Genomic DNA, 13,732 nt, shown 5'->3' with positions numbered 1-13,732 from the left:
CTTTCTCTCTTTATTCGGGCCAGCAAAGGTGTGCATATTATAAAATCAATATAAGATTCTATTATCTCCTTCATAATTGCTGTACTTTTTTTTTACCGCATCTAAGTTGGATTGGACAGAGAATTGAACTAATGACTTTCGGTTCATAAAACATGGTATCCAGCCAATTTGAGCTACTCCTTAAAAACAATATCAGTTGACTTGACGTGATTTAAGTGACTTTACTTTTGTGTGTGTGTTTTTTTTTTAAAAAAATAATTTTAAGTTTGTTTTTAATTTTTATTTGGCGTATATTTGTAAGTAATTGTACCACATGGCACATACAATGGGTACATAATGTGTCAAATAAGAGTCATATAATATTAATTGATCCAATGTGACATACTGTTATTTAATTGTACGATATATTGACTAGATAACCTATTTAAAACCAAAGAAAAACCTTATAACTTAATTGTCAAAATTGAAAACCTAATCGCACAATTCTTTTGATAATATAGATTTTCTTTTGAAATTCTATAGGCTCACCTGGTGTAGGTTAGAGATTGAACAAGGATTTGAAACAAAATTTCCCAACTTTTGTAGATAAATAATGAAGCTTTATCAGCCAAGTTACTTACATTAAAGATTTGAAAGGATGTGTTGACAAGAAAAATGAAAGAAATTGGAAAGGATGTGAGTTGATGAATTGCTAGTGTTCTCAACGCAATAATGACAATGTGACCCATTGTCGTTTACCTGCCTCAATGAGTCGTTTAGAGAAAGATATTAAGCCCATATAAGTAAGATTAAGATAATTAATACCAAAAACCCCATCTTAGAAATTGCTCAAACTCAATGGGCCTGTAAGCACATCATTTCCCATTGGCACGTGGCACTTTTCCTTTCTCTTCCGAAAATGCCCCTAGTCTGTCATGTCAAAAGACATAATTACCCACGCATATTGGTTTGATAATAAAAACAAAATGTCGGTTCCCCATAATATTCTTGCATACCCCTATTTTGGAGATAGTAAATTACGAAAATCCCCAAATGTAATTAGAAAATGGGCACTAGAAATAGAGTTTTTAAATCAAAAAATACTTTTTGAAAAAAACTTCAAATGAAACTTTAGTCAAAAATGTGTTTTGGCCATTTTTTTAAACCCTTAAAAGGGCTTTTAATATGTTTTAAAAAATGGGTTTTTTTTTTTTTTTTTTTCAAATAGATTTTTTGAGTGTTAAACATACTTTTAAACATCTCAAATACACACTCAAACATGCCCTTAACAATGAAGTTTACATTAATTAATTAATGACGGAACTTGACAGACTAGTGAATCTAACGATTGTCGTGACAATCTCACGGGAAGACTTCACAAACAACATTACAACAACTTTTGTACAAATCAATCGCCTAACTATTTTTTTGTTCTGTTCTGTTTTGTTTTTTTTTTTTTCTTTTTAAAACAAAATACAAAACATAAAAATATCAAAATATACTTTAAAAGAAAAAAAAAACTCTCAATAGCATTCTTACCAGCCTCACTAAATTTTACTCACCAAAATAACCAAAAGTACACTTTTCTCTATTTTAACTACTCATTTTTTTAAAGCATCCCAATAGCCTCATTATTTTAACTATCAATTTTCACTATTCCATTTGAATATTCTTTTTCAAATATTTCATTTTTTTTTTTAACTATTTCAAAGAATAGGAAAGAAGATAGAAAATTTATATTGTTTCTTATTCATTTGGTGAGTGAATAGTACTCACAATCTTTAGTAAGTATGGTTCACTCACCATTTATTTTGAGTTAAAATGATGAGGCTAAAAATGAAAGATTTTAGCCACTTTCACCAAAATAACCAAAAAAATGATTTCAATCTGGCGGCCAAGAATGCTCAAACAAATAATGTTTATATTGTTCTTTTGACCAAGGAAATCCCCCTGGGGTCACCACCCCATTCTTCAAACACGACCAATAGGTTCCCATTTGACTTCAGCCATGAGCGTGGAACATGGTACCTGGGATTAACAATAACTTTGTTAGAAATCTGTCTCAATTCTCTGATGTTGATGAAATGAGGGAAGATATATATATGAAAGCAATTAAGTAAATTAAATTGGTCTCACCATCTTTGAGAGGCCTCCTCACAACCACTGAGGCATTTATTTTCATTGTAATATCCAATGTAAGTGCATTTGCCACAGCCTCCGCCACTTGCTTTGTTTGCAGCCCAATGGCGCCCAATGCTTTGCCCATTTACCCATACCTCACCTTTTCCCATGCTAGTCATGTCTAGAGCCAATGGTTCATTTCCTCCTGGCGTTTCAAAATTAGTCTGAAAAAACCAGCCATGAAATCAACTTAATTTTGTACAAAACTACCTTTATTGTATTTGGGTCTCAAATTCTTGAAGAGAATTGGAAGAAAAAAAAAAAAAAGTAGTTGGTTAGCAGGATATATATATATATATATGGTTCTCACCTTGTACCAAGTCAGAGGCCTCTTTATGGCCAATGATGATCCTCCTGCCCACCTCACAGAGGAGGTTCCTTTGAATGAAAAAACACCTAAAGATTCACCTTCTAGGCCTTTCTGCTCAAAACCATCCACAGAAATGTGAGATTATTATGACAACTTCATTAATCATACCTAATATGATGTGGATCAAGAAATTCCAACTGTTTGTTGAATGACATTCTGCATTGCTTTCATCTTATGATCATGGTTTATGTATTTCAAGTTTTATATGGAGAAATCATTCCAAAAGTCACTGCAGAGTAGCTTAAAGCTCGATGAACTTAATTACTGACTCGAGTTATGTTAGGGCGTGAAATTAGCGGGTTAAGGTTGAGGGGTTTCGACCCGTTTAATTAAATGGGTTGAATTACCCTATGCCTCAACAAACACAAAACTAGCGGATTAGAGTTGAAGGGTTTAACCCCGTTTAATTGAATAGACTATATAACCCGAACTAGACATGCGAATATGAGAAATTGGCAATTGAGATCATATCAGTACAGAAGGGTGTTGAGGAAACAAACCTTGTGGGACCATTTCCATCGTGACAAGTCCCATTTTCCATCATTGACTCCCTCCAATGTAATTGGGCCAAGAACCCCAGCATTCCATGTATCAAAATGCAGGCCAATGTTCTGAAATCAATCAAATATATAAATGACAATCAAAAGAGTACAAAAATGTGAGGTTCCCCTGCCCCAACAAGAATGTTTTGGAAAAGAGTAGACTCATCACTGACCGGGAGGCCAACAGTAGAGCTTAACAAAGCAAGCTTGTTGACACCAGCTTTCAGGTTCAGGCTGCCGCTAAATGTTAGTTTTGGAGTTTCATAACTCCCATAAGCATTTCCTGCCAAAGTAGAAAATCCATGAGTTAAAAAAGGATGATGATGATAATTAAGATAAACTCAGATTCACTGAGCTTTATTTCCCAAAACTTTTGCTTTTATATAGAATGTCTACCAACTGATTGACCGTTGACAAAAACTTGCAAAGCATGGCCTGCTGATGCAACACTGAGGTAAGGTAGCTTTCCAGTCTTTAGAAATCCTTCATCTTCATTTATAGTGATACTATTGCAACCAAAAAAATCACAATCAAAAGAGCTTAAGCCGATAAAAAATGGTAGACTTAATTTTAAATAAGACCCAACACATGAATAAGAGACAATGTTTAAACTCGAGACTTTTGCAATGATATCGTGTTAAGGGGATAGGAAATGATCGGAAAAAAAGTAGTATAATTATACTCACTCTGTCATGTACCACAAATAGTCTGTGGTGTCCCAGGTGACACTTACTTGCTCCCTTAACCCATCTACCAAGAATGAAGCTTTATCAGAAGCAGTGGCAACCCATTCATCGTATGACTCCCACGAGAATCCCCAACTATATGGCACCATCCTCATATGCACGCCATGGGCATTGATCTGAATACAAACTTTCATCTGATGTCAAGGCCTATATATACTTGGAAATGTAAAGAATAAAGAGGTTTATCCAAGAAGAACAGCTAGAAATTTGTCTTCTGCATGCAATCAATGGCTGCACCTCATTCAGGTCTCACCAGCTAGTTAAGTTCTCAAACTTAGCAAATTCACTAAGCTTTTGAATTTAACTTCAGATTGAAGAAACACCCTCAAGCTAAAACTGTAGATGATCACTAATTACTAGTGTTCCTCAAAAACCCGTCTTCATGTCCATTTGGATTATGCAATTTCAAAACCCAATTAAGTGTTTGGTATAATCACGACATTTAAAATTGCAGTTTAGCCTTTAAAAACTTACTCCCATTCAATATACTTTGCGAAATTGCCAAGTAAGTTTTGTTAAAAAAAGGAATTAGTTATTATATATGTAACCAAGAGCCAAAAGAGTCTTCTTCTTCTTACCTTTGCAGTGTTAAAAGTTTCGGTCTTGCAGTCAGGAAGAATGCTGATAGACCAAGGAGGCAGATTATATCGACCATCTCCAAATCTAACTGTTACAGAATATCGCTGGTCGTAGTTTGATAGGAATGCAGCACAAACACCAGATTTTGACTTGAAAATATAAGCCTAGCATGTAAAAAATAGATCAATGAGAACCAAAATTAATTAGTTTTACTCAAAAGATTACTGTAATACACAGAGTTTAGCAATTAATCTGAATATATAATATAGAAGAAAACCTGCTGATTTTTCCCAAGTGATGCAATCATGGGGTTATTGGAGACCAGAGCTTCTTCAGATTGCTTGATAGCATTATGCAAGTTTCTCAAATGGGTGTATTTTGGTTCCCTAGTTAGCCCTGTAAATCAGAGATGATGATCAGGATCCTGCATATATGAAATTTAGTATAACTTTTGCAGGAATAGTTCCTGAAAACGCACCGTATTCATCGATTGGAGCATCATAATCATAACTGGTGGAAATAAATGGACCCCCAGCAGTCCTGCCGAAGTTTGTTCCTCCATGATACTACAATAATGAAAAATGGACAAAACCAAATTCTATATATGCTTGATTGATTTCATTTGATTAATTCAAAACAATTAGATGGAATATTTTTTTCTGGGAAAGATTAGGAACGATTGGCTTACCATATAATAATTAAAATATGTACCATTATTTTGTATGAACTTTGTCACTGCAAATGCCATGTCTTCTGCCAGTCTATATGGAGTTGGACCACCAAATTTCTGTAACCTGGGTGTATATAATTAATTCGATTTAAGGGCTTCAATCAAAATCGAAGAAATAGGGTTAGAAGATATTCCTCTAGCCCAATTTATAAATTGGTCATGTATTCTTTAGTACGTTAGAAGCACATGATTTTTTATTAGAAAAAATAAAAAATGCAGTGTTTCTCACGTTCTTAAGAGGCACATGATAGTTTTATAAATTGGGTGGTAAGAAATTATTCTAACCTAGTTAATTTGAAGGAAATTTATTTCCATTGAAGACATTTTTGTGACTTACCAGCCACCCCAGAGTTCTGTCCACATTTTAGGTTTATAGTATTTATTTGGAATGAAGTTCTCACAGTAGAACCCATTGCAGGTGTTTATCTGTAATACAGATAATAAAAATAAGCTTAATTAAGAGAAGAAATGATTGTTTCCTGATCCAAATAGATATATATGTTCTAAGAATTCATGTCAATTTAATAGATTGAATCGGATTAGACGGGGTCGTTAATCGTTGAATGGCGTGCAAAGAAATATGCATATTTTTTTATCAAAAGAAAATTCTTACAATTGGATCAGGTGCATCGGTCTGTTTGCACATTATCCATGGGACCTCAGCATGTGTACCAACAGCCATTCCGGCTGCCCATTTGGTATAAGTTACTCCAGGACGACCAATTTCATATTCCACTAGTTCATATTCATTCTCTATCTGCCACACAAAATGTAATTGAAATTATTATATATTATTATTATAATAGCTTTGTATTAATTAACAGGTATTAATTCCAAGGAAAAATAAAAAATTAGAACTAATCAAACAAATTAATGTAGCTTGTAAGGCCTAAAAGGAGGCATCTGCCCTTCAAAAAAAAAAAAAAAGAGGCATATGAGTTGATATACATTGTTAACCTAAAAACTAAAGTTAATATCGGAAAACAGATTAATTTAATCATTTATTTAATACTTAAGGGAAACTTTAGAAAATTCCTTTAAACTTTTACTCATTTTGACAATATTCTCAAAGTTAAAAAACTTTCAATTAAGGGTACGTATATTGAACTTTTAATTTTTTTCAATTACCCCATTTCGTTAAGATTTTTCCTTAATTTTTGTCAAAATGCCCAAAATACCCATTTTCATAATATATATATATACCTGAATTTTTAAAATTTTTATTTTATTTTTTTAAAATAAAAAAAATGGGTATTTTGAGAATTTTGACAAGATTTTATAGAAAATTTTAATAGAATGAAGTAATTGAAAAATAATTGAAAATTCGATACCCTTAGTTGAGAGTTTTTGAACTTTGGAAGTATTTTAAAAACATGAATAAATGGTTTTGTGAAGTTTCTTATAATATTTATATATCTTTTTTTTTTTTTTTTTTTTTTGGGCATGTCCAGGAAGGGGGAGGGGGGATTCAAACTAGTATCTCCACTTCATGAGGCCTGGTCCACTATCGATTGAGCTACCCATTGAGGACACTTATATACTGTTTTTTTTTTTTTTTTTTTTTTGAGAAAATATACCGTTTTCATACATGTGATCAAATGATGAATAACAATCAATGTTTGAATTTAAAACCTCTATGATACTGTTAGAATATATTATGATATTTACATGATTGATGTATATTTCCTAGCTAGTATAGCAAGTCGATTTTTGTTTCCATGTATAAGTCAATTTAGGTTTACTTGTATATGTCGACTTATTCAACTATAAATAGGAACCTATGTACTGTAAACAATCAAATCTAGCCCTAGGGGCCATTCAAACTGGCGAAAGTGTCTAATACATTAAACCGCTAGTAAATTATCTATGTTCTATATTTTATTATTCTCCACAAACTTCAACATGATATTAGAGCTTCATTATATTTCAAAAGATACCATATTAAATTACTAATGTGAGATGCCTTACATACCTGAGCTAGAATTATAGGGCCCCCTTGAGGTTCAAACAACCCTTCTGCCTTCATTAGATCGACAATCTTATATGTAAACTTTTGCATCTCCCACTTCAATGTAATATATCATACACAAAATCAATTATGTATACAAAATTATGAATCAATAGATTAATCATAACGATTTTCTCACGTAACTATAATAAAGCTCTACAATTTGCACCACCTAACCTTGAATGGCCCATTGTCAGTTCTAAATTCAATGCCCGGAACGTACTTCAGCCAAACAGGAAAGCCTCTAGCATATATAACAATTTGGTTAGAATAAGAATTATTATAACTTATAATTCAGGAAGAGAGACGAGAACAAAGAAGAGAGAATCAGAAAATTAAGGTGGTTCAGCCTATGACCTATGTCAACATATCAAAATTTTTCATGACGACATTTTTTCTTGATATTTTTAATTGTATACAATAATTCTATTTATAGAAAAAAAGTATGAATGTTACAAGTCTTTTCTATTTTTAGATTTACAACAATAAAATTAATTTATCATTTGAACTCTTTAAACTAAAGCTTTTGTTACCAAATTTTGTTATATATATATTTGACACGTTAAATTATCAGTTGTTTCAAGAACTTAATTTCTTAAAGTAACGATGTTTGTATATGTGTATATACAGGGGTGTTGTGTCTTACCCTAAATTCCATTCAGCACATACGTAAGGGCCAATTCGAAGAGTCACGTAAAGACCTGCTTGGTGGACTAGTTTTATGAAGCGAACTATATCATACCTTCCTTGGAAATTATACTGCAAAAACATAGAAAAATATGAAGAAAGGAATTAACTTTATATCAAAATTAACAAAAAAAAAAAAAAAAAGTTAAATAAATTAAATAAATATATATACTATATAGATTACTTGTCCTTGAGAAGGTTCATGGCCATTCCAGAAGACATAGGTCTCGATGACATCCAAGCCTCCATATTTAGCCTTCTCAATAAGCTCAGGCCACATCTGCATGCAATTAATCCCCAAAGAAACCATATATAAAGCCGAACAATTAAGCAGACGAAAAAGGTCCCAAATTAGAAACTTGTAGCGTTATTTGCGAGGACGGAATCATGCATAGACTACGGGCGGCCATGGCTCCCCTTGGTTTTTAATTTTTTTTTTATTAAATTATATATATATATATATATAAAAGCTTGACCCTTATCAAAAATAGGTTTACTTCGGCCTCTCTCGACGGAAAATCCTGATTCCGACCGTGAATATTTATTGGTATACCTCAGGAGTGCTTCGCGGGTAGTGAATGGAGCCTGATATGAGAAGTCTTCTTCTTCCATTAATGAGGATGGCTTTGCTGTCGTAAGAGACAATGGCTGTCGCCGCCAAAACCCATGAGAGAAAGATTACCATGCAAAACACTACATTAATGCTTCTTAATGTTTCCGACGCTATAACTTTTGAATCAATCATGATGATGATTAATTCCCTGACAAACAAACCTTCTGTTTGTCTGTATGTCTGTGTTGGGAGATCGATCTTTTTCTAAATACAAAACACACACACACACATATAGATATATATATATAGAGAGAGAGAGAGAGCCCTAGCTGACGTGGAAGCTTTCACGTACGTACTTCTTATCCATTGGTTGTGTTTTTGGTTTTTTCTGTCTTCTTTTTTTTTTTTTTTTTAAGCTAAATTTGGGTTAGTAGCCTAATTACTCAGTCAAAAGGGAAAGCTTTGCTCCACTGGCCTTAAAATCCTCCACTCCTACACAAACTGCATCCAAAACTTTGGCTGCTTAAAGCATTTACCTTTTCATCCTACACGTGGCACGGGTTTTTTTTCTCCCTCAAATCATAAATAATTTGTTTTTTTTTTTTCGGAAAATAGATTATAAGGAAGCGAACAATAAAAATAGAGTGAGCTTCCCAACAAGAAAACTCAAACAAAAAAGGCAATACAAAAAAAAAAAAACAAACAGCAAACAATAGAACCATAAAAGATCCACGTCTTTATAAGGGTCGCTTGAATAGAGATTGAATTACCTAGTGCCATGCTCTAATTTCCTTGAAGAGAATAATTAATATATCTATAAAATAATAATAATTATTATTTTTTAATTAACCAGATTAGTTGGTATGCCATGGAATAAGGCCCCCAAGAAGCGGGCTTCTTCAGCCCATCTGCAGCAAGCTTTATAGGCTGATCGATGACTTGTGAAGTTAATGGGCTTCACAGCAGGCCCAAACACCACTTAACGCTTTAAATACTGCTAATTTTGGCGCGAACCCTGGATCACCGTCTCCCATTCTCTGCGACCATGACCACTGTACCAGAAGTGACCGATCTCTTTGCGAGGCTTGCTTCGCAGCTCAAAACCCTAAATCAAGAACAAAAACAAGAAGAAGAAGAAGCTCTTGACCACTCGATTTCAATGTTCAACCAATCTCTGAACCTCAACAACAACGAAGACTCTAGGGTTAGGGTTTTGGACACGGCGCTATCCCTAATGTGCTTCAGAGCACCCCAGGTTTTGCACTTTCGAAGCTCCTATTTTTATGGTTTTTGGAGACAGCGTTCTATTGTGACCTCTCCTTTGTCTAATTGTGTGGTTCGTTCTTGTTTAGGTTTTCAATTCGGTGCTTGAATGTTTGGTCCAGACGATTGTCACTGTTTTGTCGTCGTCCATTTCTTGCCAGGTGTTTAGGTTTCAGAAAGACGAGGTTTTGCAGGTCGGTAGCTCGTTTTCACGCCAAGATTGCACGGAGTTGGTCGAAGCGTGCGCTGATATTGTCGGGAAATTGGAGGGACATGGTGGGTTTGTTGAATTATTATTAGGAATAAGGGTTGAGACTATGATTTAGTGCTTATTATTGCACAGGGATTATAGAGAATAGTTTATGTTATTTGTTATGTGGAATTTTAATCATTTTCATTAAGTTTGCAAACACCTTTTTTTTTTTTTTTTAGAACATAATTTTCATGTAATGCAGGGGTGCTTGCACAGATGTTATCGTGTGCTGTTGTAAGAGTAGTGATTTCAGCATCTTGTTATCGATATTTGTTACCATCAGCTCTTGTTCTTGATTCAAAATCAATTGATGGAAGAAGCACAGCCGTTTCACAGCTGCTCTGCCATTTGCCCAGAGAATTCTCCCTTGAGAATCATGAAATACCTTTCAGGTTTGTTGTGGATAGAGAGCTCTGCCAAATGTTGTACGTTCAAGCATCTTAGTTTTCTAACTTATCCTGCTATCTATAGGGTTGTGATGAGTTTTACATACTCTTATCCAATGAGAAAGTTGAAGAACTTTTAGCCATTAGCTGCTATATGTTCGTCAGCATTTGTAAGTTTGTGAATTGGAATTTATATGTTATCCTTTTGCAGGTTGCTGTCCTGGTATCTTGACCCATTAACACTAAAGCATGATGTTTTGGAAATTTTGCAAGACACTATGGGGAGGCCTTTCATTTGCTTGAATGAGGAATTTCATGAGAGGATGGACTGGCGCTCTACAATCGTTTGCTTGGTACTTTCTCCAACTATGTTTATTGAGACCAGAGCTTTGTTACATAGATGGCTTCTAGTGACGTGAGTACAAATTTCTTGATCACAATGCTACAGCTCTTTGCGTCATTGATTGTTTTCTCTTTCATCCTTGAAGGAATTGAGGTTTTAGGTTAAGTTTGTTCTAAATGCGTCTTGCCTCTTGTGTGCTTGTTACTTTCTCATCATGATTTCCTTGACTGTCTCATTGTGATGGCTCTGATAAGTAGATTTAACTTTTCCTAGCTATAACCATAATTTTTGTTTTGGAGGAAAATGTAAAATCAATCCATTTTACTGAGTTGTAAATAACTTTTTAGGGTTTAAAAAGTGACAAACTTTTTGTGGTAAGCAAAAAACACAAATAGTTTCTTGGACCGAACTTGCAAAAAATTTTTTTGACGAAAATCGTTAGGGTGTAATGTCAACACCAATCATATTGTGACACATCACACATGTCACTTACAATAAAAAATAAAAATAAAAGTATTGAGGGAGTGGCTTGACCAGCCTCTTTGATTGGCTTGGGGTTGGCTGAACCACCCTCATCGACCCACCTCCAAGACCGGTTAGCGGGGGGTGGTTAGCAACCCCCTCCATTTTTGTTTTGGTTATATATATATATATATATATATTATTTTTATTGTAAGTGACATGTGTCACAAAATGATTGTGTGATGTGACACCCTGATGGTTCTATCAAAAATTTGAACAAAAGTTGGATCTAGGGACCTATTTGTGTGTTTTGTCAAGAGTATGAAATATTTAAATTAACCAGCGTATCTAATCCGTTTTTCTAATTTACTTGTACAACAGGGGTCTGGCCTTAGTGCAAGAGTTTCTAACTAAGTTTGTCTCAGTAATAGTAGATGTGATCTCTAGACCAACACGGTGGGGCATATCAGTGGAATTGGGATCGAAGCTGCCATTTTCTAATGCATATTTTCCATACAACCACCACTTACTAAGAACCTTGGCAGGACCGCTCTCATCAGAAAGCTTTCTGCAGTTAACTTCTTCTGTAAGTGAACCAGCTGCACTGAAGATTAGAAGAATTGATCACAAATCTTCTTGGTAAATTCTTACCTCATTGGTCCACATGAAAGCAATAGGGCCTTTTACAGCATCTTGATCCAATCATAATTTTTTATTTTTTTTTGGTTTACTGTTTATCAAAAAAAAAAAAAAATTTGTTGCATAGCAGGGCTCTTGCAATCAACTTTCCAGATTGGTTCTGTTTTGCTTCTATTTTACTCTTCTCTGAGGAAAGCGTTCCAGACAATTTTCATTCAAAGTTCAAATTGGGGACGGCCAGAATTGAACGAACACATGACTTGGAACCGCCTTCTTATCGTGCTGCTGCAGCAAGGTACATAGCATGGATTCTGAGCCCCATTAGTAAATCTAATCAGGATTTGCTCGTTGATTCATTAATTAAAATATCAGAGTCCTGGATGCTCAAGTGTTCAGTTTCACATGACAAGGAAGCAGATAAGAAACAGAAGAAACCTAATTTTCATCACGACAAGGATTATACTCTCAAGGAGGAGCATGATTTTAGAGCCACTGGGCTCTGGCTCAAAGAATTCCAGGACATATGCATGTGGTATTGGAATTACAGTACCGTCAACACTATTGCATCTTGTGAGGCCAAATCATCCTGTGGTCTTAACTTTAAGCAAAACCAGTTATTCAGAAGAATCCCATTGGGCATCTTGATAGGGTGCTTGAATCATATATATGAAGATGGATGTCAGATGCTGCTACATTATGCTGCAACAGGTAGAATACTTCAGTCAACAGAAAAAAAGAGCACTAAATTGATGCATGCAAAATGGAGCTCTGTAGAGTGTGAAGAATCGGTTAGGTGGACTGATAAATGTAATAAGAGGGAGGCTGTAGCAGGTGCCTGCCTTGTCTTCAGTTTAACAGACGCCGTTGAGAGCATGTCTGTTTCATTGTTTGAAACTGAAGAGAGTGGATTGCAATTTATTTTCCGGGTGAAGTTAAGGGCTTGCAAGTACTTGATTAATTGTATCAAGAGGCTAATCCAGCTCGGAATTGATGAAGATGGAGTCATGGTGCTAATGGATCTCAGCACTAGATTGGTAAAGTGGAAGCATCAAGGGCAAGAAGTATCACCAGTTGACAAAGATATAGATGATATAATTAATAGCTTGACTCATAAATTATCTTCACTTTGAGGGGAGATTTTGTTTATGCAGAAGTTGCTCTGTGAGTTCCTTACCATTTTTATCTAGTTACAGAGATGAGTAAGGTGTAAAAAAACACGTATTATTTTGTTGTTCTATGGGTACCTTAAAGGTGTAAGAAAATGGTTGAATAATCTGTATGTCAATGAATAACTATAAAAATGGCTGATACAACCCCATACTTTCAGCAACATCAAGCTCCTACAGTGCATTAAATTTCACTCTGCATATTATCAATACTATTTTTTACACTTATTTTACACCGGTTAACATATCGTGTTTTAAGTAGCTTCTTATATTAGGTACTTTAAAAAATAAAAAAATAATAAAAAAAAAAAGAAATGCTACTTGAAACACATTATATTAGCCTGTATGAAATGAGTATCAGAGTAGCATTACTCTATTCTTATAACTTGTAAATATTTTAGAAAAGTATTCCCTTCGAGAAGCAGCCTCAAGCTTGCATTAAATGCCTCTATAGCGAGATTAGTAGTTTTGATATTGCAAACATGTTGCACACCAGTATTGCTCATCAAATTATTGTATGAATGTGATGATACAAGATCATTAATTAGATTGCAAATAAGAGTTCGCCGATGGGGATTCTTTCCATTTCAAGCAGAGATCAGATTTTACAAATTTAATGGTGTATATGCGGGGTAGAGCTATTGTTTTATGTTTGGAGAGACAACTAGAAAAATATTTTTTTTTAGGGTCAAAAATTAAATTTAGATGGCCTATTTTATAAAATACATATAATTTTGAGGCATTTTAAAAAATTTGGGGGGCCCAAACAATAACTTAGTTCCGGCTCTGCATATATATAATCATATCATTAGAAGTTTTAAATGATATAATATCAAACATACCGT

At 34.3% G+C, this 13,732-nt stretch overlaps 2 protein-coding genes across 3 annotated transcripts; one reads left to right on the top strand and one right to left on the bottom strand.

The window, feature by feature from the left end:
• Nucleotides 1-1,889: 1,889 nt before the first annotated feature.
• Nucleotides 1,890-10,842, bottom strand: LOC132165352 (beta-galactosidase-like). The gene is made up of 19 exons (XM_059575875.1): nucleotides 10,826-10,842; nucleotides 8,376-8,526; nucleotides 8,007-8,102; nucleotides 7,782-7,894; nucleotides 7,313-7,379; nucleotides 7,100-7,192; nucleotides 5,741-5,884; nucleotides 5,465-5,553; nucleotides 5,086-5,191; nucleotides 4,876-4,963; nucleotides 4,675-4,793; nucleotides 4,397-4,561; nucleotides 3,759-3,934; nucleotides 3,469-3,578; nucleotides 3,246-3,355; nucleotides 3,031-3,141; nucleotides 2,471-2,581; nucleotides 2,116-2,324; nucleotides 1,890-2,007 (listed from the first exon to the last, which is right to left on the bottom strand). Exons 1-19 carry the CDS (start codon nucleotides 10,834-10,836, stop codon nucleotides 1,899-1,901), a joined length of 2,178 nt encoding a protein of 725 aa, XP_059431858.1. The 5' UTR covers nucleotides 10,837-10,842; the 3' UTR covers nucleotides 1,890-1,898.
• On the top strand, nucleotides 9,409-13,031 carry LOC132165349 (uncharacterized). 2 transcript variants are annotated; one of them, XM_059575872.1, is made up of 6 exons: nucleotides 9,409-9,630; nucleotides 9,800-9,914; nucleotides 10,094-10,283; nucleotides 10,489-10,692; nucleotides 11,464-11,721; nucleotides 11,852-13,031. In XM_059575872.1, exons 1-6 carry the CDS (start codon nucleotides 9,421-9,423, stop codon nucleotides 12,849-12,851), a joined length of 1,977 nt encoding a protein of 658 aa, XP_059431855.1. In that variant the 5' UTR covers nucleotides 9,409-9,420; the 3' UTR covers nucleotides 12,852-13,031. The 2 variants fall into 2 exon arrangements, with proteins under 2 accessions (XP_059431855.1, XP_059431854.1); XM_059575871.1 differs by having other exon boundaries at nucleotides 9,728-9,914.
• Nucleotides 13,032-13,732: the final 701 nt, after the last annotated feature.

This window comes from Corylus avellana, chromosome ca11 (assembly GCF_901000735.1).
Source record: "Corylus avellana chromosome ca11, CavTom2PMs-1.0".
NCBI lineage: Eukaryota > Viridiplantae > Streptophyta > Magnoliopsida > Fagales > Betulaceae > Corylus > Corylus avellana.
This window is presented reverse-complemented; position numbering and strand designations above follow the sequence as displayed.